Below are 22224 nucleotides of genomic sequence, written 5' to 3' on the forward strand. Positions count from 1 at the left end.
GTCTGTCCCTCCGGGCAGCTCCTGCAGCACCGCCGCGGCTCTGCTGTCGCGTTTAATTCTATTTTCTATATTTTATTCGCAGCTCCCAGGGCCTCCATCCCAGCCACGTGGGACCCCTTCAGCCAAAAACCTCCCCCTGGGTTTCTCAGATGTCACAATGCTGGTCATACATCTCCAACAGCTTCTCATTTCTTCTGGCTCCAAACTGTGCAGCTTTCACGAGGTGACAGTTTGGAATAATTCTGTCCCCTGCCCGGGTGAGGAGGGGGGGGACAGAGCAGCATCTGGCACCAACCAGGGCCAGCCCATCACAGATCCCTTGGTTGGGAACTCTTAAATATTTGTAAGTAAGTAAGGTGCAAAAAATGGACTTTGTTCCTTCAAAAATGAACCACACTGAGAGTTGTTGGAGAACAGCAAAACAGCCAAAGAGCTGTAAACTGAAAACCACGCCTCTGTGGTTGACTCCCGTCCTGTCTGTGGCTCAACAGACTCAGTTCCGAGAAATCAGCCACCCATTGACAGCTGCCCTGCGAGGTGAGTACTCCAGAGCAGCCCCTGGGCTGCCAAACTCGGGGTGGTGGGTGCTCCCTGCCCACAGTGAGCCACGGCTGGCACAGGGCTGAGCCCCCACATCATGGTCTTGTCTCTGGGGGGGCTGCAATGACCACCTGATTAATTAAATGTGGCACGTTGAAGGGCAGGGAGGAGTAAACGCCAAAGGTCACAGTTTTACAGCTTTTGCTACCATGGGGTTGGTTTGAGTGTCTGCTGCGGGGTTCTGCTGGTTTGTCATTTTTGCTGCCTTGTAAGAGCTTCTTCAGTGAATTTGTTGAGTTTTTTTCAGCCCCTTGTTGCTGACAGGGGTTGCTTCTCGGGAAGAGAAATGAGAAAATCGTGGTGAAAAGAGGTAAATAATGATACAAAAAGAACTTTAATTTGTTTCAGTTGAGTGGAATGAACAGTGATTTTGGGGGGAGCTGGAGTGAACCAGCTGGAAACCACGGTGGGCTTGGGAGGGATTGAACCTGGGCAGGAGCTCGGGCTGCACCAGGGGGGGTCTCACAACGTGAACCTTCGGGGGTCCTTTTAGGGGAATTTGTTGAATTTGTACAGTCACACTGGGAGGCAGAAATTAGTCATCATAAAGGAGCAAAAATGAGAGTGGGAGTGGGTGAATCAGTAACTGCACTGGGTCTCTTTTAGATTCAAATTGATACTTCAGTTTTGCAAATGTTAAAACCTTCACCAGGGAACTGGTTTCTGGCTCAGAATTGGGTTTGGGAGGGATTAAACCTGGGCAGGAGCTCGGGCTGCCCCAGGAGGGGTCTTACAAGGTGAACCTTCGGGGGTCTTTTTAAGGGAATTGGTTGAATTTGTTCAGTCACACTGCGAGGCAGAAATTAAAGTAGGACTGAAATTGTGGCTTGAAATGAGGGGAAGGAACTTGTGCACTGAAACTTCTGCCATATCAAGCAGGTCCAGGCACCTGATAGTTTCGTTTATAAAATAACAAGCCCTTCATCTGTAATGATCCCTCCCCTACTTTCGGGCTCAGCTCCAGCTCAGAGCTTGGGCAAGGTCTGCCCTTTATCCTGTTGCACTTCAGAAACCCCCCGGATGAGGAAGCACCCCCCTCTTCTGGCCCATCCTGTGTTTGTTTCTCCTATCAATTTAACCCTCTCAGGGCTCTGGAAACGCTGTTATCTGAGCACTCCTTGAGCTTCCTCCTGCAAACCCCCTCTGAGGGAATCGCTTTGTGCTTTTTTCATGTTTGTTTACCCACAATCAAACCTTTGCAGCTTTCAGAGCTCACTTTGGCAATGAAATATTGCTGTTTCATCAGGACACGTTCCTGTTGAGCTTCTGTTGGTCCATTTGGTGCTGGTAATAACTTACACAAGACCCAAGAGGAACAAAAGCTGCTGCCCCTGTTGGTTTGGGGTGCAGGGAACCAGGTCGTGCTCCTGCAACAGTGGGCACGGGGGAGGGGGAACCAGAGCGGGGTTTCCTGTGAGCAAAACAAGCTCGTGGGGAACCACAAACAGAAAACCCGAGAAGAAGAGATGCTGTGAACTGTTACAGGCTATTTTCAGTCCTGTGTGTTTTTGCAAAAGGGCCCCCAAAGCACAAACTCTGCTCCGAGCCCTTGGTGCCTCTTCTGAGCCCTGAACAGGCTCCTGTCCCCTGCAAACACTTCAGCTGCCTTTGAGCTTTGAGCTCTCAATGACTTATTTATTTAAAAAAGTGTTTTTAAACTTGTCTTTCTCTTTCCTTTCTGCTTAATTTGTTTGAAGTTGTTTTTTCCTCCTTAATCTTTGTCCCTCCCCTCTCTTTCCCTCCCTTATCTTTTCCCCTCCCTCTGTCCTGTGCTGCCTCCTCTCCCAGATGTGGGTTCAGCCCTGCCAGATGGTGCCCCTTGGCACTACGACAACGCTGAGAGCCAGTGCCAACCCCACAAGGGCTGTCCTGGCTGGCTGGGCTGTGGCCCAGGGGGTCTCAGCTGCCTGCAGGTCCCCTCAGCCTCTCCTCTCCTTCCACCCCAGGCTGCCGAGTGCATCCACCCCACAGAGCCCAGGGAACGTCAGCCCTGGGCCCTGAGGCTTCTCTGCAAGGATGGGGAAAGGAACCCAAAAGCCAAATTCTTCAAGCCAGGAGGAAGCCCTGAAAACCTGCAGTGATCCAGAGAAAGAGTCCAAATGTGGTAATGCTGGGAAAACCCCAAACTTTCCGAGGGAGGGCGGGGTGTGGGAAGAACATCTCGCTCCGGGGCGGCACCAGTGGGATGGGGATGGAGCCTTTGGGTGGGTGTGGAGCAGCCCAGGCACAGCTGCACTGAATTCCATGCTGTGGAATTCACCTCTGGAGGCTGAAGATCCGTCTCCAGGGCCTCAAACACATCAGTGGCTTTGAAGGACTCCTGAGCCCCCAGAGGTGTCCCTGGATGGGCCTGGGTGGGGTTGGGGATGGACTGAGGGTCCAGCACAGGAGGGCAAAGCAGAGGGGAGAGGAGCCAGGCCATCCTCACCCTGCTCTTTCCTGCCCCAGGGTCCTACAGAACCGAGTCAGACTGGAGAACATCCCCCAAGGTGCCTGTTCTCGCTCTGAGTGTGTCCCTGGGGATCCTCACCTTCAGCCTGCTCATGGCACTGACTGGTGAGTCCCACCCAGGCACCCTCACGGGGAGGATTCCAGGACCTTCCTGGCATCAAGGGAGGCTCCCAAAGTGGGTGACTCCCTTTTTTCCTGCTCTTTGGTCCAGGCACCTGCTCCTCGCTTGGTCACAACATTCCTTTTCCCAAGACAATCATCCCCCAATCTCCTTTGCTAGAAAAAAAAAAAACCAACAAGGAATCAATCCCATTTTGCTGCTTTTCAGGGCTGCCCACGTGTCTGACTCAGCTTTCTGTGTTTCAGTTCTCAGTGTGAGATGCCAGTTCTCTGAGCTGGAATTCTCCCACGTGTGCCCAGACACCTGGCCTGGTTTCCAAGGAAAATGTTATTATTTTTCTGAGGCTGAGGGCAACTGGAGCACGGGTCGGGCAAGGTGTGAGGCCCTGGGAGCTTCACTGGCCACCATAAGCACCAGGGAGGAACTGGTGAGGACTGGGAGGAACTGGTGAGGACTGGGATGAACTGGTGAGGATTGGGCTTGAGCCTCTGCAGCAGCACCGGGGTGGGAAACACGGGGAAACCAAGAGGATAAAACCAGCCCCAAACCCCCCAGGCTGGCCCCAAAGTGCTGCCAGTGCTGGAGCCGGGAGCCAAGCCCTTGGGAAAAGCCCCAGGTCTGGCTGGGGGTGGACACAGGAGGGAAAGAGGAGGTGGGGAAGGCAAGACTGGCCAAAGCCAACGTTTCTTTGCCTTCCAGGCCTTCCTTCTGCGCTATAAAGGCGAAGCAAACCACTGGATCGGGCTGGGAATGAGGGATAACGGCTGGGAGTGGATCAATGGCACGGCCTTGAACGGCAGGTGGGTCCCTGTGTCCGTGCTGGAGCCCCGGGGTGGGCCCCAGGGATTTCCTGGAGTCTGGGATGCCCCATCCTGGGATGGGCACCTTCTCCTGCCCCGTGTCCAGGCAGCTCCTGGCTTTCCATGGGGGGTTTTGGGATGGGCCGAGGTCGCTGCCCCCCAACCCTGATCAGAGGATTAGAGACCCCCCCCAGCCCAAGCCCTTCTCTGCCGGAGAGGAAATCCCAACTCTTCTTAATTTTTGGAGGTAGTTTTCTTCCTTTCCTCCCTTTTTCTCACTCTGGTCCCGTTGGCATTGCAGGTTTGAGGTGAGGGGTGGAGGACCCTGTGGGTACCTGAACTATGGGTGGATCAGCTCGTCCCTGTGCCACACGGAGAAGAACTGGATCTGCAGCCGCCCCAATGACTATGTCCTGTGGAAGGGGAAATTAAGAGACCCCAAAACAGAGTTTCACCCTAGATCTCCAACCAGATGAGGGAGCTTCACCCCAGCACTGCAACTGGAACTGCTGAGGGAACTTCTCAGTTGTCTGGTTGGGAAATTTTCACTGAATATCTCAAAAATATCTTGTATTGGAAAGCACCTCACAAGGATCATCAAGTCCAACCCTCAGCCCTGCCCAGGCCCATCCCCAGGAGTCACCCCCTGTGCCCCAGAGGATCATCCAAACCCTCCTGGAGCTCTGGCAGCCTTGGGGCTGTGCCCACTGCCCTGGGGAGTCTGGGCAGTGCCCAACCAGCCTCTGGGGGAAGAACCTTTTCCTGGGATCCAACCTGACCCTGCCCTGGCACCTCTCCAGCCCTTCCCTGGGGTTGGCATCCAGAGGGACCTTGAAAGGTCCTCCAGCAAAGCCTTGGACACTGTCTCCCAGGGCACACTCCTGGAAAAGCTGCAGCCCATGGCCTGGACAGGGTTGCACAGGAAAGCAGGGATGGAGCCGCTTGGCTTATTATTATCTATAGTAATATAAAAGCATAAAAATAACTCTTAAGTATCAGGAACCAACATTATATGACCCTGAGAGAATCTCAAGGGGAGCTCAGCAACTTTAATGCAGACATGGTGAGATGTATCCATGTGTGTGTGAAATTGTTTGGGAGTATTTTTCTCCTGCTCTGTAAATGCTTAATTAAAAAGTAGATATAGAGAAAAGTCACTAACAGGAATTTACTGCTGATGTAATGAGGTGGATAAACCATGAAAAAATTGTAATAACATTTTTTTTTGTACCACACGAGGTCCATGCCCGAGTGTGTCAGGTGGAGGCATCATCCAGCTTCCCAACCATGGGCGAGGAGAGCTGGAAAGGGGCTTTTTGGCAAACCAACTTGTGGTCACCGACACAGATATCAAGATCCAAGCGGTTGCCTTTCAGGGTCCCACACCCTTCATCCAGCTCCGGCAGGTCCCCAAACCTGCACGACAAAGGGTTTATTGGCTGAGAGGAGCAAAAAGTGTCCCAGTCCTGCCGCAAAGGAGACAAAGGGGTGTTTCTCTTGCCCTTTTCCTGCACCGTTTCCCGCTGGAGGTGCCCGGCTGTGAGGGCGGTCAGCGCAGTGCAACCTCTCCTCTTCCTCGTCCCCGCCTTCCTCGGCGCCGTCACGGGCCCGTCAGAATAAAATGCTCCGGTGGCCAAGAAATCGAGGCGGCGGCGGCGAGCGCGTGTTCCGGGTGCGGATGGGAGCGCCGGGGCTCGGGGAGCAGGAGGGGGCGAAAAGGGAGGTCTGGAGGGTTCGCCCTGCCCTGGGTGGTGGATGTCGGCGGTGCTGGGAGGGGGCTCTGGCGGGCACTGGGGGTGAAGTGTTTCGATCGGTGGCCCCCGGTGGCTCTCGCTGCAGCTTCAGCGCCGGCCCCGCGCAGCCCGATCGCTCATCGCGCCGCATCCCTGGGTCACCCCCGTGTCCCCGTGTTCCTCCTCGTCCCCCCGCCTCTCCGGTGTTCCCCCTGTGGAGCGACCCACCGGCGGAGGTAGAGGCGAAACCGCCGGCGGAGGCGGAGCCGGGCGGGAAGGGCGCGGGGCGCGGGCGGCCCAGGCGCAGGTGGGATGCGCTCGGTCCTGCCGGGGCTCGGGGAGCGGGAGGGGGCGAAAAGGGGGATCTGGAGGGTTCGCCCTGCCCTGGGTGGAGGATGTCGGCGGTGCTGGGAGCGGGCTCGGCCGCCCACGCCGGCGGAGGGCGGGACAGCCCTCTCCCGCCACGAGGTGTTGTCCAGGCGCAGGTGGGATCCGCTCGGTGCTGCCGGGGCTCGGAGAGCGGGAGGGGGCGAAAAGTGGGGTCTGGAGGGTTCGCCCTGCCTTGGGTAGAGGATGTCGGCGGTGCTGGGAGCGGGCTCTGGCGGGCGCCGGGGGTGAAGTGTTTCGAGAGGCCGCCCCCCGTGGCTCTCACCGGGTCTCAGCGCCGGCCCCGCGCAGCCCGATCGCTCATCGCGCCGCATCGGCCGCGGGGTCGGGGAGAGGGGAGCGGGGGGAGCCACCGATCGGGCCGGCGGGTCTGTCCCTGTACCCAACCGTGCGCCCCCGTCGGGGATCGTCCCGGTGCCTCCCGGTCGGACAGAGTTGGCTGCCCCGTCCCCGGGAGTGTTCCCGGCCAGGTGGGACCGGGCTTGGAGCCACCGGGGCTGCTGCGAGGTGTCCGGGGCAGCGGGGGGATGGGATGGGCTTGAAGGTCCCTCCCATCCCAAACCATTCTTGGATTGAATGACAGATCCGATCCTGCCCTCCCGTGGCTGGAGCCACCGCGCTGCTGCTTTTCTTTCCAGTCCTTGGCATAGTTGGCCTGCAGTGACTCATTGTCAGCGCTCAGTGTCCCTGGGCTCCGAACTGGCCGGGCAGGAGCCCCTGGGCACAATCCCCCTCTCTGGACTGTTCTCGATGTATTCTCTACAGTCTGACACAGTGCTCCTGTTAAATCTGCGCTCAAAGAGGGTTTTTTTCACCCCCAGCGATGCCTCAGGTTCAAGTTGCAACTTGTCCCTCTTCTAACTTTGCAGTGATTCAAGATATGGAGAGTGGAAGCAACTGGAATGGTAGGAATGCAGAGGCATCCCTGAGTCTCCGGGACAGAACAGAAAAAAGGAATATACACAAAATGATCCTCGGGAAATGTCAGGGTGAGTGCAGGGCCACCTGTGTCCTGTAGAGAGGGGACAGTGTTGCCCCACCAGGATGGGGCTGGCAAGTGTGAGGCTGCTCCAGGTGCATGGAAGAGGCCTCTCGGCCCCGTCAGTGGCTGGTGCCGACACTTCTGGCTGCTCTGGTGTTGGCTGGGGGGGATGTGAGGGCTGGGCCTGCTCAGGACAGCTCCGTCCTCACAGCCAGTGGCTCTTTCCAGCTCTAGTCAATTGGTTCACATCCCACCGAGTGCTGACTGCATTCCTGGTGTTGTCTGTGCTTCTGAATGTGGCTTTGGTGGTGGCCGTGGCTGTGCTGTCAGGTAAGGAAGGAGCAGCTGCCTCAGCACAGAGGCAGCTCTGGGCACAGGACTGGGCTCCCTGCTCCCTGTGGAGGGGAATCCTCAGACGTTCTCCTTTTCTCTCTCCAGGAAAAAGTCATGGAGAGATTCCAGTTACACCTAAGGATCCATGCTTTGTGCCTTCTCTTGAGGCCTGGGATCAGGTACAACAGCGTCTGTTACTACCTCTTGAAGGGTGAGAGGACTTGGGACGAGGCTCAGAATCAGTGCTCCAAGCTCGGGGCCTCCCTGGCCGTGCTCAGTGACAAGGAAATGGTGAGTGAGGGGCTCTGGGGGGTGTGTGGGTGGCAGAGGGGAGGCTGAGGGGGGTTCCTGGCCCGGGGCAGCTCTCACTGCCCGCTCCTCTCTCCCTCCCAGGACCACCTCCTCTCTCCCTCTCAGGACCACGTCTTCCGCCTCAATGGCAACCTGGATTACTGGCTCGGGCTGCGGAGACGGGGCGAGAGGTTTCAGTGGGTGGACGGCAGCAGCTACAACTCCTCGTGAGTCCCGGGGGGACGGGCAGGGGATGGGGGGGATGAGGCTGCTGGGACTGTCCCTCCTGGGCAGCGCTTGTCTCCTCATCTGCTGGGGGGAATGGGCAGAGACGACCTGTCCTGTTAACAGCCCTGCCCTGTAACAGCGCTGTCTCTGCTCCTCATTGCAGGCTGGAGGTCCTTGGCAATTCAGAGTGTGTGTACCTGGCGGACCATAAACTCAGGAGTGAGGACTGTTCAACAGAGCGGGCGTATCTCTGCAGCAAACCCCAACCTCACCTGTACTAGAAGTGAGGGAGAAAGGACCTTCTCCATCCTGAAGACACAGCTTTCCTTCTTCCACTAGCCCAGGGATGTCCTTCTGCGGGTGATTGTTTACTTTGTGACACATCTCAGCACAACCTCAGGAACCTTGGTGCCTTTTGTCATTGTCACCTCAGTAGCTGATCTCAAGGAAGTGAACCTGCAGGGACATGATGTGGAAGTGGACATGTGCCTTCGTGGACTAGGGGTTTCTTTCTCCAGAAGTCTTTCTCATTGTCTATTTATATTTACTTTATATTTATACTCTATAACAGTTTACATACATAACACTACATGCACTGCATTCAAGCACTATAGTGCTTGAATGTGCGCGTGTGAAGTATTTTTCCATTCCTGAACGCTACTTGAATCAATGAATGTGAATGTACAATGTCCTGATTGTGGCCTGTGGTGGTTTGGGCCAGGCCTTCCTTGGTGACCAGTTTGTAACCAAGGAAGGGTCCAGATTTACCCAGTATTCCCTACGATTTTTACCTAAGCCAGACTATAAGAAGAAAGGAGGAGAGGCCTTCGCTCTTTTTCCTTCCGGCGGCTTGGAGGTGCAGGTTCCCTGCTGTTGGGTCTGCCGTGTTGGGGAGCGAGGCCTGGTTAGGCCTTGCCGACCTTGGGAGGCGGAGGTTGCCGGCGATCGTTCCGGAGCGACTCTCAGTTGTCCCAGGAGAGTAGTGAGCTATTTTCTTTGCTAACTTTTTAGTTGTTAGATATTGGGTCACTAATTGGGATATATATATATTTTAGTTTAGTTTTGTTCCCTTTCCCTTCCCCCTTCCCTTTTCCCTTGTGAAATTGTATATTTTTAATTGTATATAAGTGTAAATATATTTATATATCTCACTTTGGTTGTTTCTCTCTCGTTTCGGGTTTTCTTAGTTTTTTTTCCTCCCTCTTCTCCCTGAGGTTTGGGGGGGGGACTTCTGGTGGTAAGGTTTGGAGACTTGGCAGGGAGCCAGCTTTAAACCATATCAGGCCTTAGCCTACTGTATCGGTGCTGCTGCTCTACTTCTCTCTTCTTCTCCTTTTTTTACATTTATATTAAAGTTTGTAAGACCCCACCGCTGTCCCTCATGTCCTGGTCAGTGCGGGAGCTGCGGGGGCCGCTCGCCCCGTGCAGGCGGGGAAAGACCTGAGGGATTGACTGCGGGTGCCAGGATTGCCCCATTCACCCTGAGGGAGCCAAGATGGCGGAACACATTCACAGAGTCGCCCTCACAGAACTGCCCTCACAGAATCACCCTCAGAGTCACCCTCACAGAACTGCCCTCACAGAACTGCCCTCACAGAACTGCCCTCACAGAGTCACCCTCAGAACTGCCCTCACAGAGTCGCCCTCACAGAGTCGCCCTCACAGAACTGCCCTCACAGAGTCGCCCTCACAGAACTGCCCTCACAGAGTCGCCTTCACAGAACTGCCCTCACAGAGTCGCCCTCACAGAACTGCCCTCACAGAACTGCCCTCACAGAACTGCCCTCACAGAGTCACCCTCAGAACTGTCCTCACAGAACTGCCCTCACAGAACTGCCCTCACAGAACTGCCCTCACAGAGTTGCCCTCACAGAATCTCCCTCACAGAACTGCCCTCACAGAGTCACCCTCAGAACTGCCCTCACAGAACTGCCCTCACAGAAGTGCCCTCACAGAAGTGCCCTCACAGAACTGCCCTCACAGAACTGCCCTCACAGAGTTGCCCTCACAGAATCACCCTCACAGAAGTGCCCTCACAGAGTCACCCTCAGAACTGCCCTCACAGAACTGCCCTCACAGAAGTGCCCTCACAGAATCTCCCTCACAGAACCGCCAGTTCCACCCATCGGTGACACCCATTGAGGACGGGGCTAAATGGCTCTTTGACCCATCACTCTTGGCTCCCGTGAGGTGGGTTTAGAGTGAAGGCACCGAAGGGACGGGTGTTGGAATATGTGTGTTTATTTTAGGAGAGTTTGATTGCAAAGGAAAGCAGGGATGGAGCCGCTTTTTGTTATCTATAGTAATGTAAAAGCATAAAAATAACGCTTAAGTGTAGGGACTGAGATTATATGAGTCTGGAAGGAAGTCATGGGGAACTTGAAAAGATAAATGCAGATGTGGTGATAAATCCGCATGTGTGTGAAATTGCTTGGGAGTATTTTTCTCATGCTCTGTAAATGCTTAATTAAAGAGCAGATATAGAGAAAAGTCACTAATAGTAATTTACTGCTGATGTAATGAGGTGGATAAACCATGAAAAAATTGTAATAAATTTTTTTTTTGTACCGCACGGGGTCCATTGCCCGAGTGTGTCAGGTGAGGCATCATCCCAACTTCCCAACCGTGGGCGAGGAGAGCTGGAAAGGGGCTTTTTGGCAAACCCACTTGTGGTCACTGTCACAGCCATCAACCTCCAAGCTCTTGCCTTTCAGGGTCCCACAGAAGCCTTTGTCTGGCTCCTGCAGGACCCCAAACCTGCACAATGAAGGGTTTATTGGCTGAGAGGAGCAAAGTGTCCCATGACTCCAGTGTGCCCCATAACCAACCCCAATATGCCCCATAACCGACCCCAACATGCCCCATGACCCCAATGTGCCCCATAACCAATCCCAATATGCCCCATGACCCCAATGTGCCCCATAATCAACCCCAACGTGCCCCATAACCAACCTCAATGTGCCCCATAACCAACCTCAATGTGCCCCATGACCCCAATGTGCCCCATGACACAGACTCTTGGTCTGCAGAGTGTTGCCAGAGGAATAAGAGACCCTTGCATGGACCCCAGCGATGTGTGGACATGGATCGGGGTCTCAAATGGACCAAAGCTGCTTTTTTACCCCCCCAGACCTCGGACACTCACCTGTGGGGGTCATAGGGGGTGTCATCCACCCACGTCCACTCCTTCTGCCGTGACCTCAACCCGACCCACACCGACTGCGAGATCCTGCCTGTGACACTCTCGACGTTCTCCTGGGATGTGGAAGGGACCAGTTGCTCCAAAAAAATCTCTCTGTGGGGAGTTCCGTGGGGTGCAAAGCCACAGCACAAACCTGACCCCCCAAATCCATGGGACACGAGCGTCCCCATGCTCTGAACCCCAAACCCTCCTGCTGCTGGGAGCCTTTTGCTCCCCTGCTCCCCCTCTAAAAACTCAAGCCTTTTCCTCCCTGTTTACCATTTCTGTCTCGTTCTTGAGCACCACCAGCTCAGAGCCCTGATCTTTGCAGCTTTTCCTGCCCCGAGTCCAGTTTCCCGATTCCTTGGAGAGCCAGTAGCATCTCCCTCCATGGAGCTGCCAGTCCTGGGGGCACAACTTGCAGCCAACAGGGGCTGGAGAGGAGGAAAGGCCACGAATGAGACACCCCAAAGGTGAGCAAGGTCTTCCCCGACCCCCCAAATGAAAGGCACCAAACCCTCAAGTTATTTCCCAGCGTTGTGGTTTTTCTGCTCTGCCACCACAGAGGAGGAGGAGGAAGAGGGAGAGGAGGGGGAAGAAGAGGAGGAGGAAGAAGTTGGGTGACCATAAGGGCACAGTGGGTGGTTGGGGTGCAGGAAGGGTGGTGAGAAACATCCCCCCTTGGGCTGACCGTGCTCCTCCGGGGAGGTGGGACTGCCAAAAATCGCATGGAAAAGGGAATTCTTCCTTGAAAATGCTCCTTTTTGCCAAAGAACCCTCAGTGCAGGGTCTCCTCGCAGGAGGAGCCCCCCGAGGTGCCACCTGAGCCTCTCCCAGCAGAGCCAGGTGGGAAGGGGGCTCACCTGGGGGACTCTGCCCCTGGGGCTGGCAGAAGTACCGCACCAGGGATGGGAAGATGCATCGCTCCGTCTGGTTCCTGGCCTGGATCTCAACTCTGCTGTCACTCAGACCTAGAAAGCCCTGAAAAACTGGCAGCAAAGTGAGAAGTTGAAGCCAAACCACAAACCCCACAGAGACAGGTCGGGTTTTGCCCCACAGTTAATGAATTAGGCCCGAAGCCCACGGGTCTGGTCTTGCCCTCCTCTCTCGTTTGTGGGGATGATCCAGGTGTGCCCAGAGGGGGTTTTACTCTTGGCTCTCGTGTCTGCACCCCCCCTCCAGGGCCTGAACCACTGCAATTAACCCAGATTTCCGCTCCCAGGCCTCTCCTCGCCGGGGTGTGAGATGGAGATAAGAGCTGGTTACTCACCACTCACATTTCGGAGCACCACCAGCACCAGCAGGACGAGGTGCCCCAGCGCCCCGGCTGTGAGGAGGACTCTGTGCCACCACGGGCACAGGGCAGGAGCTGGAAGAGACCACATTTAAGCTTAAAAAAACACGAAGAAGATTGGGGGTTTAGAGCACAAAAAAACCCCAAACCCCTGTGCTGAGCTGTGAGTTCAAGCAGAAGTTTCTGGTTGCTTTGCTTCCTCCAAAGCCATAAATCCCCCCTGACAGAGCTCAAGCCAGGGCAGCACCCCCGGGGAGACTGGGGGGCTCAGGGGGTGCAGCAGCCTCGGGAGCAGCCTCGAGGACCCAGTGACAGAGGGCAGGACCTGGGAACTCCCAAACGGGCTCAGTTTCCAGCTGGGAGTTGGTGGCTGTGGGTCCTTCCAGCCCTCGACTCCTCCGGGGTCTGGACGGGGCTCGGCCCCTTCCCTGCCCTCCCAGGGGTGGTGGCTCCCCTGGGGCTTCCTGGGGTCCCCTTTTGGCCACCAAGTGAAGGGTCTGGGAAACAAAACTGTTCCAGTTCTGGAGATTTTCCAGCTTCTCCTGTCCCTGTCTTGCTCCAGACAAGCCCAGACCCCATTTCAAAGGCCACCCCATGAGCTTGGAAACCTGAACATGGGGATGGAGAAGCGAAGGGACCCCAAAGGTAATGGACCCAAAACTCTTCCCAGGGCCTGAAATAAGCCTTTTTCCCCCCTAAATACACTCACCAGGACATTTCTCAGCCGGGGAAGGCTCATTCCCAGGATGTCTTAGATTGGCATGACCCATTTCCCCAGCCATGGTGGCTCTGGAGGTCGTTGGCGTGTCCCGAGAGCGACACCAGCCTCGGACACCTTCTCACCTCGTGACCAACGCGTGTCCGGCCCCAGGAAATGGCACCAACCAGGCCTTTTATGTTTCTTTGGTTTTTTTTTTTAAACATATCTCTGTATTCTGCAGCCTCCCCTCTGCCTGGGGAAAGGGTTTAGGGTGTCCCCAGCCAGGAGGAGGAGGGGGGGGCTCACCTGGAGGTGCAGGAACACGCGCAGGGTTGGGCCGAACAGGCGGAAAATTATTAAATTAATCAAATTAATTTATTAAATTAACTCAAAAAGCCTCTGATTGAGGTTTTTAGGGGGTGAGGCTGAAACGTGACAGGTGATATTTGGTGTTGCTTCCCCAAAAAGCATCTCTCAGGGATGGGGTGGTGGCAGAAATGCTGCAGCTATGGCAGGGTCAGAACCAGGCAGGGCAGGAGGAGCTGACACCCCCCGGTCATTTAGGGGGGTTTTTCCCCTCTTGTCTGACACCCCCTCGTCCCCCTCAGCCCCATCAGTCAGGACACAGCCCCATTCTGGGGGGGGCCGAGTCGCTCCTGGGGGACACCGGGGGATCCTTTACCCCCCTCGTGCAGCTCCAAGCGCCTGAGGGGCCAAGTCCTGGTTTCTGAGACTGCCCCCACAGTTGCTTTTGGGGTCCCGCGGGGGCTGCGGGGGCCGCTCGGGGCCGGGACAGGACCAAGGGAATGTCTGCGGGAATTCCTGGCTCATGCGCATCCCCTGCCGGCCACGGTGCACAAACGCATCCGGTTTCCCTCCAAAAAGGGGGGCAAAAACGGCTCCAAAATCCCTTTTGCCCTTGTTTATGACTAACCACACCCTACCGGGAGATCTCCCAGTCTCCGAGAGCTGCCCTGCGAGGTGAGTACTCCAGAGCAGCCCCTGGGCTGCCAAACTCGGGGTGGTGGGTGCTCCCTGCCCACAGTGAGCCACGGCTGGGACAGGGCTGAGCCCCCACATCATGGTCTTGTCTCTGGGGGGGCTGCAATGACCACCTGATTAATTAAATGTGGCACGTTGAAGGGGAAGGGGAGAATAAACGCCAAAAGTCACAGTTTTACAGCTGGGTTTAGTGAGGCTTTTGCTGCTGTGGGATAGGTTTGAGTGTCTGCTGTGGGGTTGTGCTGGTTTGTCATTTTTGCTGCCTTGTAAGAGCTTCTCCAGTGATTTTGTTTGGATTTTTTTCAGCCCCTTGTTGCTGACAGAGTTGCTTCTCGGGAAGAGAATTGAGCAAATCGTGGTGCAAAGAGGCAAATAATGATATAAAAGGGACTTTATTTTGTTTCAGTTGAGTGGAATGAACAGTGATTTTGGGGGGAGCTGGAGCGAACCAACTGGAAACCACGGTGGGCTTGGGAGGGATTGAACCTGGGCAGGAGCTCGGGCTGCCCCGAGTGAGCTCCTGCAACGTGAACATTCGGGGGTCTTTTTAAGGGAATTTGTTGAAGTTGCACAATCGACATTGTGAGGCAGAAATTAAAGTTCTCACAGACACATTCTAACAGAGTCGCCCTCACAGAATTGCCCTCACAGAACTGTCCTCACAGAATCTCCCTCACAGAATCTCCCTCACAGAATCTCCCTCACAGAGTTGCCCTCTCAGAGTCGCCCTCACAGAACTGCCCTCACAGTCTCCCTCACGGAATCACCCTCACAGAACTGCCCTCACAGAATCTCCCTCACAGAATCGCCCTCACATAATCTCTCCCACGTCACCCCCGGGAGCTCCAAGGCTCCGAGAGCCGGGATGAAGGAGGGGAACGGGTGAGGCTGTCTGCGCTAGTCGAGGCACGCGGCCCGGGAAGGCAATAAACAGTAAAACGGCGAGGAAAGATAAAGCCCGCGGCGGTGGGGAAGGCAGCCAGACCCGCGAGTCACACATTCCCGTTTCACATCCACACGGCAGAGCCAGGGCGGGGGGATCGAAAAATAGCCAATGGGAAGCGTGGGAGAACCCCCGGCAGCCAATGGGAAGCGTCAGAGAACCCCCGGCAGCCAATGGGAAGCAAAGGTTCCTGATGCCAAGTAGGAGACACTGAGAAGCTGCTGGAGAACAGCGAAAATCAACTCCAGCTGTTGGGGGCTCTCCTTCCCTACCATAAGGTCTCCCAGTCTCCGAGAGCTGCCCTGCGAGGTGAGTACTCCAGAGCAGCTCCTGGGCTGCCAAACTCGGGGTGGTGGGTGCTCCCTGCCCACAGTGAGCCACGGCTGGGACAGGGCTGAGCCCCCACATCAGGGTCTTGTCTCTGGGGGGGCTGCAATGACCACCTGATTAATTAAACGTGGCACGTTGAAGGGAAGGGGGGAATAAACCCCAAAAGTCACAGTTTTACAGCTGGGTTTAGTGAGGCTTTTGCTACCATGGGGTTGGTTTGAGTGTCTGCTGCGGGGTTGGGCTGGTTTGTCTTTTTGGCTGCCTTGTAAGAGCTTCTGCAGTGGTTTTATTCAGGTTTTCTTCAGCCCCTTATTGCTGACAGGGGTTGCTTCTTGGGAAGAGAATTGAGAAAACCGTGGTGAAAAGAGGTAAATAATGCTGTGATAGAGAGGAATTTGATTTGTTTCAGGACTTTAATTTGTTTCAGTTGAGTGGAATGAACAGTGATTTTGGGGGGAGCTGGAGCGAACCAGCTGGAAACCACGGTGGGCTTGGGAGGGATTGAACCTGGGCAGGAGCTCGGGCTGCACCGGGGGGGTCTCACAAGGTGAACCTTTGGGACTCTTTTTAAGGGAACTTGTTGAATTTGTTCAGTCACACTGGGAGGCAGAAGTGAAAGTAGGACTGAAATTTTGGCTTGAAATGAGGGGGCGGAACTTGTGCACTGGGGCTTCTGCCATCCCAAGGAGGTCCAGGCATCTGATAGTTTAGTTTGTGAGATAACAAGCCCTTCATCTGTAACGATCCCTCCCCCACTTTCGGGCTCAGCTCCAGCTCAGAGCTTAGTCAAGGTCTGGCCTTTATCCTGTGAACTTGGAAACCTCCAGGGTGCTGGAGCACCCCCCTCTTCTGGCTCATCCTGTGTTTGTTCCTTTTTCCTGCCAATTTAACCCTCTCACTGCTCTGGAAACGCTGTTATCTGAGCACTCCTTGAGTTTCCTCCTGCAAATCCCCTCTGAGGGAATCGCTTTGTGCTTTTTTTCGCATTCATTTACCCACAAACCAACCTGCCCCTTTGCAGCTTTCAGAGCTCACCTTGCAATGAAATATTACTGTCTTATCAGGACATGTTCCTGTTGGTACATTTGATGCTGGTAATTTACACAAGACCCAAGAGGACCGAAAGCTGCTACCTCTGTTGGTTTGGGGTGCAGGGAACCAGGTCGTGCTCCTGCAACAGTGGGCACGGGGGGAGGAACCAGAGCAGGGATTCCTGTGAGCAAAACAAGCTCAACTCAGAAAACCCGAGCAGAACAGGTGCTGTGAACTGTTACAACCTACTTTCCATCCTGTGCGTTTTTGCAAAATGGCCCCCAAAGCACAAACTCTGCTCCGAGCCCTGAACGGGCTCCTGTCCCCTGCAAACACTTCAGCTGCCTTTGAGCTGTGAGATCTCAATGACTTATTTATTTAATAGTTCAAGTGCCTTTAAACTTGTCTTTTTCTTTCCTTTCTGGTTCTCTTTCTGCTTAGCATCGGGGGGGGTGGTGGGGGTCCCTCTTAAGTTGGTCCCCTCCCCGCCGGTCCCGCCCGGAGCGTTGCATCGGGGCCCGCCCGCGGGCCGGTGCTGACGCCGCGCCCAGATGGGGTCCAGCCCGGCCCGAGGTGCCCGGGCACACGACAACGCTGAGAGCCAGTGCCAACCCCACAGGGGCTGTTGTGGCTGGCTGGGCTGTGGCCCAGGAGGTCTCAGCTCCCTGCAGGTCCCCTCAGCCTCTCCTCTCCTTCCACCCCAGGCTGCCGAGTGCATCCACCCCACAGAGCCCAGGGAACGTCAGCCCCGGGCCCTGAGGCTTCTCTGCAAGGATGGGGAAAGGAACCCAAAAGCCAAATTCTTCAGGCCAGGAGGAAGCCCTGAATACCTGCAGTGATCCAGAGAAAGAGTCCAAATGTGGTAATGCTGGGAAAACCCCAAACGTTCCGAGGGAGGGCGGGGTGTGGGAAGAACATCTCGCTCCGGGGCGGCACCAGTGGGGTGGGGATGGAGCCTTTGGGTGGGTGTGGAGCAGCCCAGGCACAGCTGCACTGAATTCCACACTGTGGAATTCACCTCTGGAGGCTGAAGATCAGTCTACAGGACCTCAAACACACGTTGGTGCCTCTGAAGGACCCCCCTCAGCTCTCCTGCCCTCCTGAGCCCCCAGAGGGGTCCCTGGATGGGCCTGGGTGGGGCTGGGAATGGGCTGAGGGTCCAGCACAGGAGGGCAAAGCAGAGAGGAGAGGAGCCAGGCCATCCTCACCCTGCTCTTTCCTGCCCCAGGGTCCTACAGAACCGAGTCAGACCGGAGAACATCCCCCAAGGTGCGTGTTCTCCTCGCTCTGAGTGTGTTCCTGGGGATCCTCAGCTTGAGCCTGGTCGTGGCACTGACTGGTGAGTCCCACCCAGGCACCTCCTCGGGGAGGATCCGGGCCAGGCGCCTCCGTTTTGGGAGGTGGGAGGATCCCAGGACCTTCCTGGCATCAAGGGAGGCTCCCAAAGTGGGAGCTTTGCACTTTGCTCCAGGCACCTGCTCCTCACTCAGTCACACCTTTTCCCAAGAGAATCATCCCCAGTTTCCCTCTTCCAGCTCCTGGAATAAACCAAGGAATCAAACCCATTTTGCTGCTTTTCGGGGCTGCCCACGTGTCTGTCTCAACTTTCTGTGTTTCAGTTCTCAGTGTGAGACCCCCTTTCCCTGAGCTGGAATTCTCCCACGTGTGCCCAGACACCTGGCCTGGTTTCCAAGGAAAATGTTATCATTTTTCTGAGGCTGAGGGCAACTGGAGCACGGGCCGGGCAAGGTGTGAGGCCCTGGGAGCTTCCCTGGCCACCATAAGCACCAGGGAGGAACTGGTGAGGACTGGGAGGAACTGGTGAGGACTGGGATGAACTGGTGAGGACTGGGCTTGAGCCTCTGCAGCAGCACCAGGGTGGGAAACACGGGGAAACCAAGAGGATAAAACCAGCCCCAAACCCCCCAGGCTGGCCCCAAAGTGCTGCCAGTGCTGGAGCCGGGAGCCAAGCCCTTGGGAAAAGCCCCAGGTCTGGCTGGGGGTGGACACAGGAGGGAAAGAGGAGGTGGGGAAGGCAAGACTGGCCAAAGCCAACGTTTCTTTGCCTTCCAGGCCTTCCTTCTGCGCTATAAAGGCGAAGCAAACCACTGGATCGGGCTGGGAATGAGGGATAACGGCTGGGAGTGGATCAATGGCACGGCCTTGAATGGCAGGTGGGTCCCTGTGTCCGTGCTGGAGCCCCGGGGTGGGCACAGGGATTTCCTGGAGTCTGGGATGCCCCATCCTGGGATGGGCACCTTCTCCTGCCCCGTGTCCAGGCAGCTCCTGGCTTTCCATGGGGGGTTTTGGGATGGGCCGAGGTCGCTGCCCCCCAACCCTGATCAGAGGATTAGAGACCCCCCCCAGCCAAAGCCCTTCTCTGCCGGAGAGGAAATCCCAGCTCTTCTTAATTTTTGGTGGGAGTTTTCTTCTTTTTCTTTTCCCTTTCTCACTCTGGTCCCATTGGCATTTGCAGGTTTGAGGTGAGGGGTGGGGGGCCCTGTGGGTACCTGAACCAGGGCAGGATCAGCTCGTCCCTGTGCCACACGGAGAAGAACTGGATCTGCAGCCGCCCTGACAACTTCGTCCTGTGGGAGGGGAAATTAAGAGACTCCAAACCAGGACTTTCAACCTAAATCTCTGCCCAGATGGGGGAGCTTCACCCCAGCACTGCAACTGAAATTTTCAGGGTGAATCCAAAAAATCAGGTACAAGGAACTGATGCTATCCCCCATCCTTTGGACCTTTTGAGCAGCAGAAGTGTGGTTTGCACCACAGAAAACTTGCTCAAAAGGTTCGCACAAATGCAACTGGTATTTATACAATTTGCCTTAAACGCATTTTTATATGAGTACGACATTTGTGTAGCCATATTTATATGAGTATGACATTTATGTAGCCATATTTATATGAGTACGACATTTATGTAGCCATATTTATATGAGTACGACATTTATGTAGCCATATTTATATGAGTACAACATTTATGTAGCCATATTTATATGAGGACAACATTTATGTAGCCATATTAATAATAGGTGGAGAATAGGCGGAGCTCAGGCCGGTGCTTCTCTTGGCCCTCCATTTCAGTGGGGGGTAAATCAGCCTTTTTCCACACTGTTTTCAGCCTTATTTCAAGCTTTTTCTGCGGTGGCCACGGTTTGGGGGCGGTTTTGGGGTGAGAAAGGAGCCTTTTATTGCCTGTTCTCACCCTCCTGGTACTTCCGCATCACTCCCGCTCTTCTCACCATCGGCGCGTGCTGATTGGCTGATTAAACCACGCCCCCTCACTCCAACTGGCCGCTCCTCCCCACGCTCCGCCCCCTCCCTTTCCCTGACCTCAGAGCGGACCTGCTTGGGAACTGCGCCCCCCCGCGGGCAGCGCGGGAAAGGCGCGGGGCGGACGTGGTTGAGGACTGCGAGAGCGGGGTCGGGGGTGCCCGTTTTAAGTGGAAAAAGGCGTATTTTGGGGCCGGTTTTGCAACGTTTCGCATTAATAAAAAGCAAGTGTTTATAAAACTGAAGCTTGAAAGCTGCTTTTTAAAATCGTTGCTTTGTTATACACAAAAAAACAAACAGTTTGGGTCTATTGTCAATGATTTGTGATGCCCCCAAACCACCAATTATTAATTGTGAACTAATACCTGTGTGCTAATCATTGTGTTATTAACTGATTTTTATATCCCAAACCCACCATTTGGGGTGAATTGATGACTAATTTAATATACCCCAAACAATGGGGAGAACCCCCCCAAAATCCTCAGGGGAGTGGGTGCAGACTCCAGGCAGGACCTGGCTGACCAAAACAACCTCAGTTTTGGGTGAGATCTCCATTTTTGACCTTTTATTCTGCAAAATAACCTTTCAGCACTGCGAGCGGTGGTGACAGAACAACGCTCAGTTGGGGCACCAAACCCCTAAAATAACGAGGGGAACCCCCCCAAAACTTTTTCAGGAGCAGGTGCCAACTCCGAGCAGGAGCCACGGGTGGGAATTCTGAGGCGGAATTTCCGTTTTCGACCTTTTATTCTGCAAAACCACCTTTGGCCCCCATTCTGGAATGGCCTCTGGAAACCAAAGAACCAAGCCCCCACCATGTGACAGTTCAACCCCATCCGTGTGCCAAGGGCTCCTTTGTGGTGTCACAGCCTGTCCTCTCCATTCCAGAATGGGCCCTGGCAACCAAAGAACCAACGCCCTACAACCCCAGAGTGAAGCCCCACCTTTGTGCCATGGGCCCTCTTGTGATGTCACGGCCTATCCCCTCCATTCCAGAATGGCTGCTGGAAACCAAAACACCAATGTCTCACAGCCCCCAGTGCAGCCCAACCCCTGTGCCATGGGCCCCTTTGTGATGTCACAGCCTGTCCTCTCCATTCTGGAATAGCCCCTGGAAACCAAAGAACCAACACCTCACACCCCCACAGTGCAGCCCCACCTGTCTGCCACGGGACTCTTTGGGATGTCACGGCCTTTCCCCCAGGAAAGAAAGCCTGGAACCTTTGGGTTTCAGATGCAGTTGGGGGGCCACCCTGGGCACTCCATGGGCAGCAAGAGCTTTCTGTGCTGGCCCTTTTTGTCTGGCAGGAATCTTCAGCTGTGTTCAGTTTGGGCAGTCAGACTGGCAATTTCAGCACAGGGCTCCTGCAAGTGAACGACAGCCCTGCCCTCCAGGAAAGAAACCCCTTACCCTCGGTCTCTTCTCCTGTTCCCTAAAACACAACCTGCAGGGGAGCTTTCTGGGATCTCTTCCCTTGGGAATTGGGAAGACAGACCCACTCCCATGTTTAACACCTCAGGCAAAACCACCCTTTGAACACCTTTCCCAACCCTCCCCAACCTTTCCCAAAGCCCAGATTTTACAGGCGTCCTGTAATTCTGGCCCAATCTCACCCAAGCCCACAAACCAGGACAGAAACCTCTCAGCCTCACGCTGCGTCCTTCCCATTGCTGTGCCTTATGTGCAGGCAAAAGGCCTTAAAATCAAGCCCCCAAAATTCATGGCTTGTTCTTTTTCCCAGAAAAGAAGGCGTGGTGAACTCTCCAGACCAGGGAACTGGAAGATCTCCCCAAAACTCCTTTGGTACACGCTGCAGGGCCAACGATTCCTCTGCTCTGCCCTGTCGGCGCTGCTTTGTCTCATCTGGGTCCCCAGAAACTGTCAGCGAAAGCCGGGGAATAAAATCTCTGAGCAGTTGGTTGGGTTCCAGAGGTGACCCTACTTCATTCAGCGCTGAAGGGACACAGCAATTGCTCTCTAACACCTGTACAGCAGTTCTCAAAGCTTTTAACTATTTTTACATTTTAGCAAACAAAGAAATTCCTGTCCCTTGGCTTACCAGTTCTCTGCAGGAATTCTTCTTCTCTCTTCTATTGGCTCTTGATTTCTCACTTTGCATGATACTTAGTCCACAATTTTTGTCCTTTTCTTGTCTTTTCCCCAGATAGGGAGAGCCTCAGTAACTGTCTGTGTTAGTTTTGTCTTCGTCTCTGGTTTCTCTAAGGGTCTTTGTGGTTTAGAAATTCTGCCTTCTTGGTGTCCAGGTCTCAAAAAGAGATTTCTCTGCCAGGTCTCTGACCACTGAAGTATGGCAGGCCTTAAACTTTTACTTTGTTTTTCTAACAAATGACCATGGCCCAGAACTTGTCCATCATCCATTGTCTATTGCCCCCATTCAATCTCCTGCCAGCAGTTTCTCCCCACTGCTGGGTGGGCTCCTTTGCCAAGCACTAGAACTTGTTGGGTAACAGGCCCAGTCCTGTTGCCTATTTTTGGTGGGGATGTGCAGGAGGGCATTGAGTCTTCCATGAGCAAA

At 54.8% G+C, this 22224-nt stretch overlaps 4 protein-coding genes across 9 annotated transcripts; 3 read left to right on the plus strand and 1 right to left on the minus strand.

Annotated features, from left to right (window-relative positions):
• The first annotated feature begins 468 nt into the window (after positions 1 to 468).
• LOC114000538 (C-type lectin domain family 2 member D-like) lies at positions 469 to 4625 on the plus strand. Of its 2 annotated transcripts, XM_039390794.1 has the most exons (7): positions 469 to 537; positions 848 to 910; positions 2547 to 2704; positions 3049 to 3156; positions 3418 to 3599; positions 3872 to 3972; positions 4274 to 4625. In XM_039390794.1, the coding sequence occupies exons 3-7, from the start codon at positions 2617 to 2619 to the stop codon at positions 4446 to 4448; spliced, it is 654 nt and encodes a 217-aa protein (XP_039246728.1). In that variant the 5' UTR covers positions 469 to 537; positions 848 to 910; positions 2547 to 2616; the 3' UTR covers positions 4449 to 4625. The 2 variants fall into 2 exon arrangements, with proteins under 2 accessions (XP_039246728.1, XP_027600707.2); XM_027744906.2 differs by lacking the exons at positions 469 to 537; positions 848 to 910 and having other exon boundaries at positions 2433 to 2704.
• Positions 4626 to 5175: 550 nt separating this feature from the next.
• LOC120325173 (early activation antigen CD69-like) lies at positions 5176 to 8700 on the plus strand. 3 transcript variants are annotated; one of them, XM_039390798.1, is made up of 5 exons: positions 6079 to 7081; positions 7303 to 7404; positions 7513 to 7698; positions 7801 to 7925; positions 8090 to 8700. In XM_039390798.1, exons 2-5 carry the CDS (start codon positions 7369 to 7371, stop codon positions 8205 to 8207), a joined length of 465 nt encoding a protein of 154 aa, XP_039246732.1. In that variant the 5' UTR covers positions 6079 to 7081; positions 7303 to 7368; the 3' UTR covers positions 8208 to 8700. The 3 variants fall into 3 exon arrangements, with proteins under 3 accessions (XP_039246731.1, XP_039246733.1, XP_039246732.1); XM_039390797.1 differs by lacking the exons at positions 6079 to 7081; positions 7303 to 7404 and adding an exon at positions 5176 to 5644; XM_039390799.1 differs by lacking the exons at positions 6079 to 7081; positions 7303 to 7404 and adding an exon at positions 5176 to 5644 and having other exon boundaries at positions 7825 to 7925.
• A 1832-nt stretch (positions 8701 to 10532) lies between these two features.
• On the minus strand, positions 10533 to 11539 carry LOC114000546 (killer cell lectin-like receptor subfamily F member 1; the record flags this gene model as incomplete). Its single annotated transcript, XM_027744914.2, has 3 exons — positions 10533 to 10683; positions 11072 to 11181; positions 11387 to 11539. Coding segments are annotated over 3 exons (414 nt in total), but the record flags the coding sequence as incomplete, so codon positions are not given.
• Positions 11540 to 13959: 2420 nt separating this feature from the next.
• LOC114000539 (C-type lectin domain family 2 member D-like) lies at positions 13960 to 19509 on the plus strand. 3 transcript variants are annotated; one of them, XM_027744907.2, is made up of 6 exons: positions 13960 to 14082; positions 17113 to 17270; positions 17637 to 17747; positions 18028 to 18209; positions 18482 to 18582; positions 18885 to 19509. In XM_027744907.2, exons 2-6 carry the CDS (start codon positions 17183 to 17185, stop codon positions 19042 to 19044), a joined length of 642 nt encoding a protein of 213 aa, XP_027600708.1. In that variant the 5' UTR covers positions 13960 to 14082; positions 17113 to 17182; the 3' UTR covers positions 19045 to 19509. The 3 variants fall into 3 exon arrangements, with proteins under 3 accessions (XP_027600708.1, XP_039246730.1, XP_039246729.1); XM_039390796.1 differs by lacking the exon at positions 13960 to 14082 and adding an exon at positions 15340 to 15355; XM_039390795.1 differs by lacking the exon at positions 13960 to 14082 and having other exon boundaries at positions 17059 to 17270.
• Positions 19510 to 22224: the final 2715 nt, after the last annotated feature.

Source organism: Pipra filicauda, unplaced genomic scaffold, assembly GCF_003945595.2.
Source record: "Pipra filicauda isolate LSUMZ 115617 unplaced genomic scaffold, ASM394559v2 scaffold870_size62742_pilon, whole genome shotgun sequence".
NCBI classification, from domain to species: Eukaryota; Metazoa; Chordata; class Aves; order Passeriformes; family Pipridae; genus Pipra; species Pipra filicauda.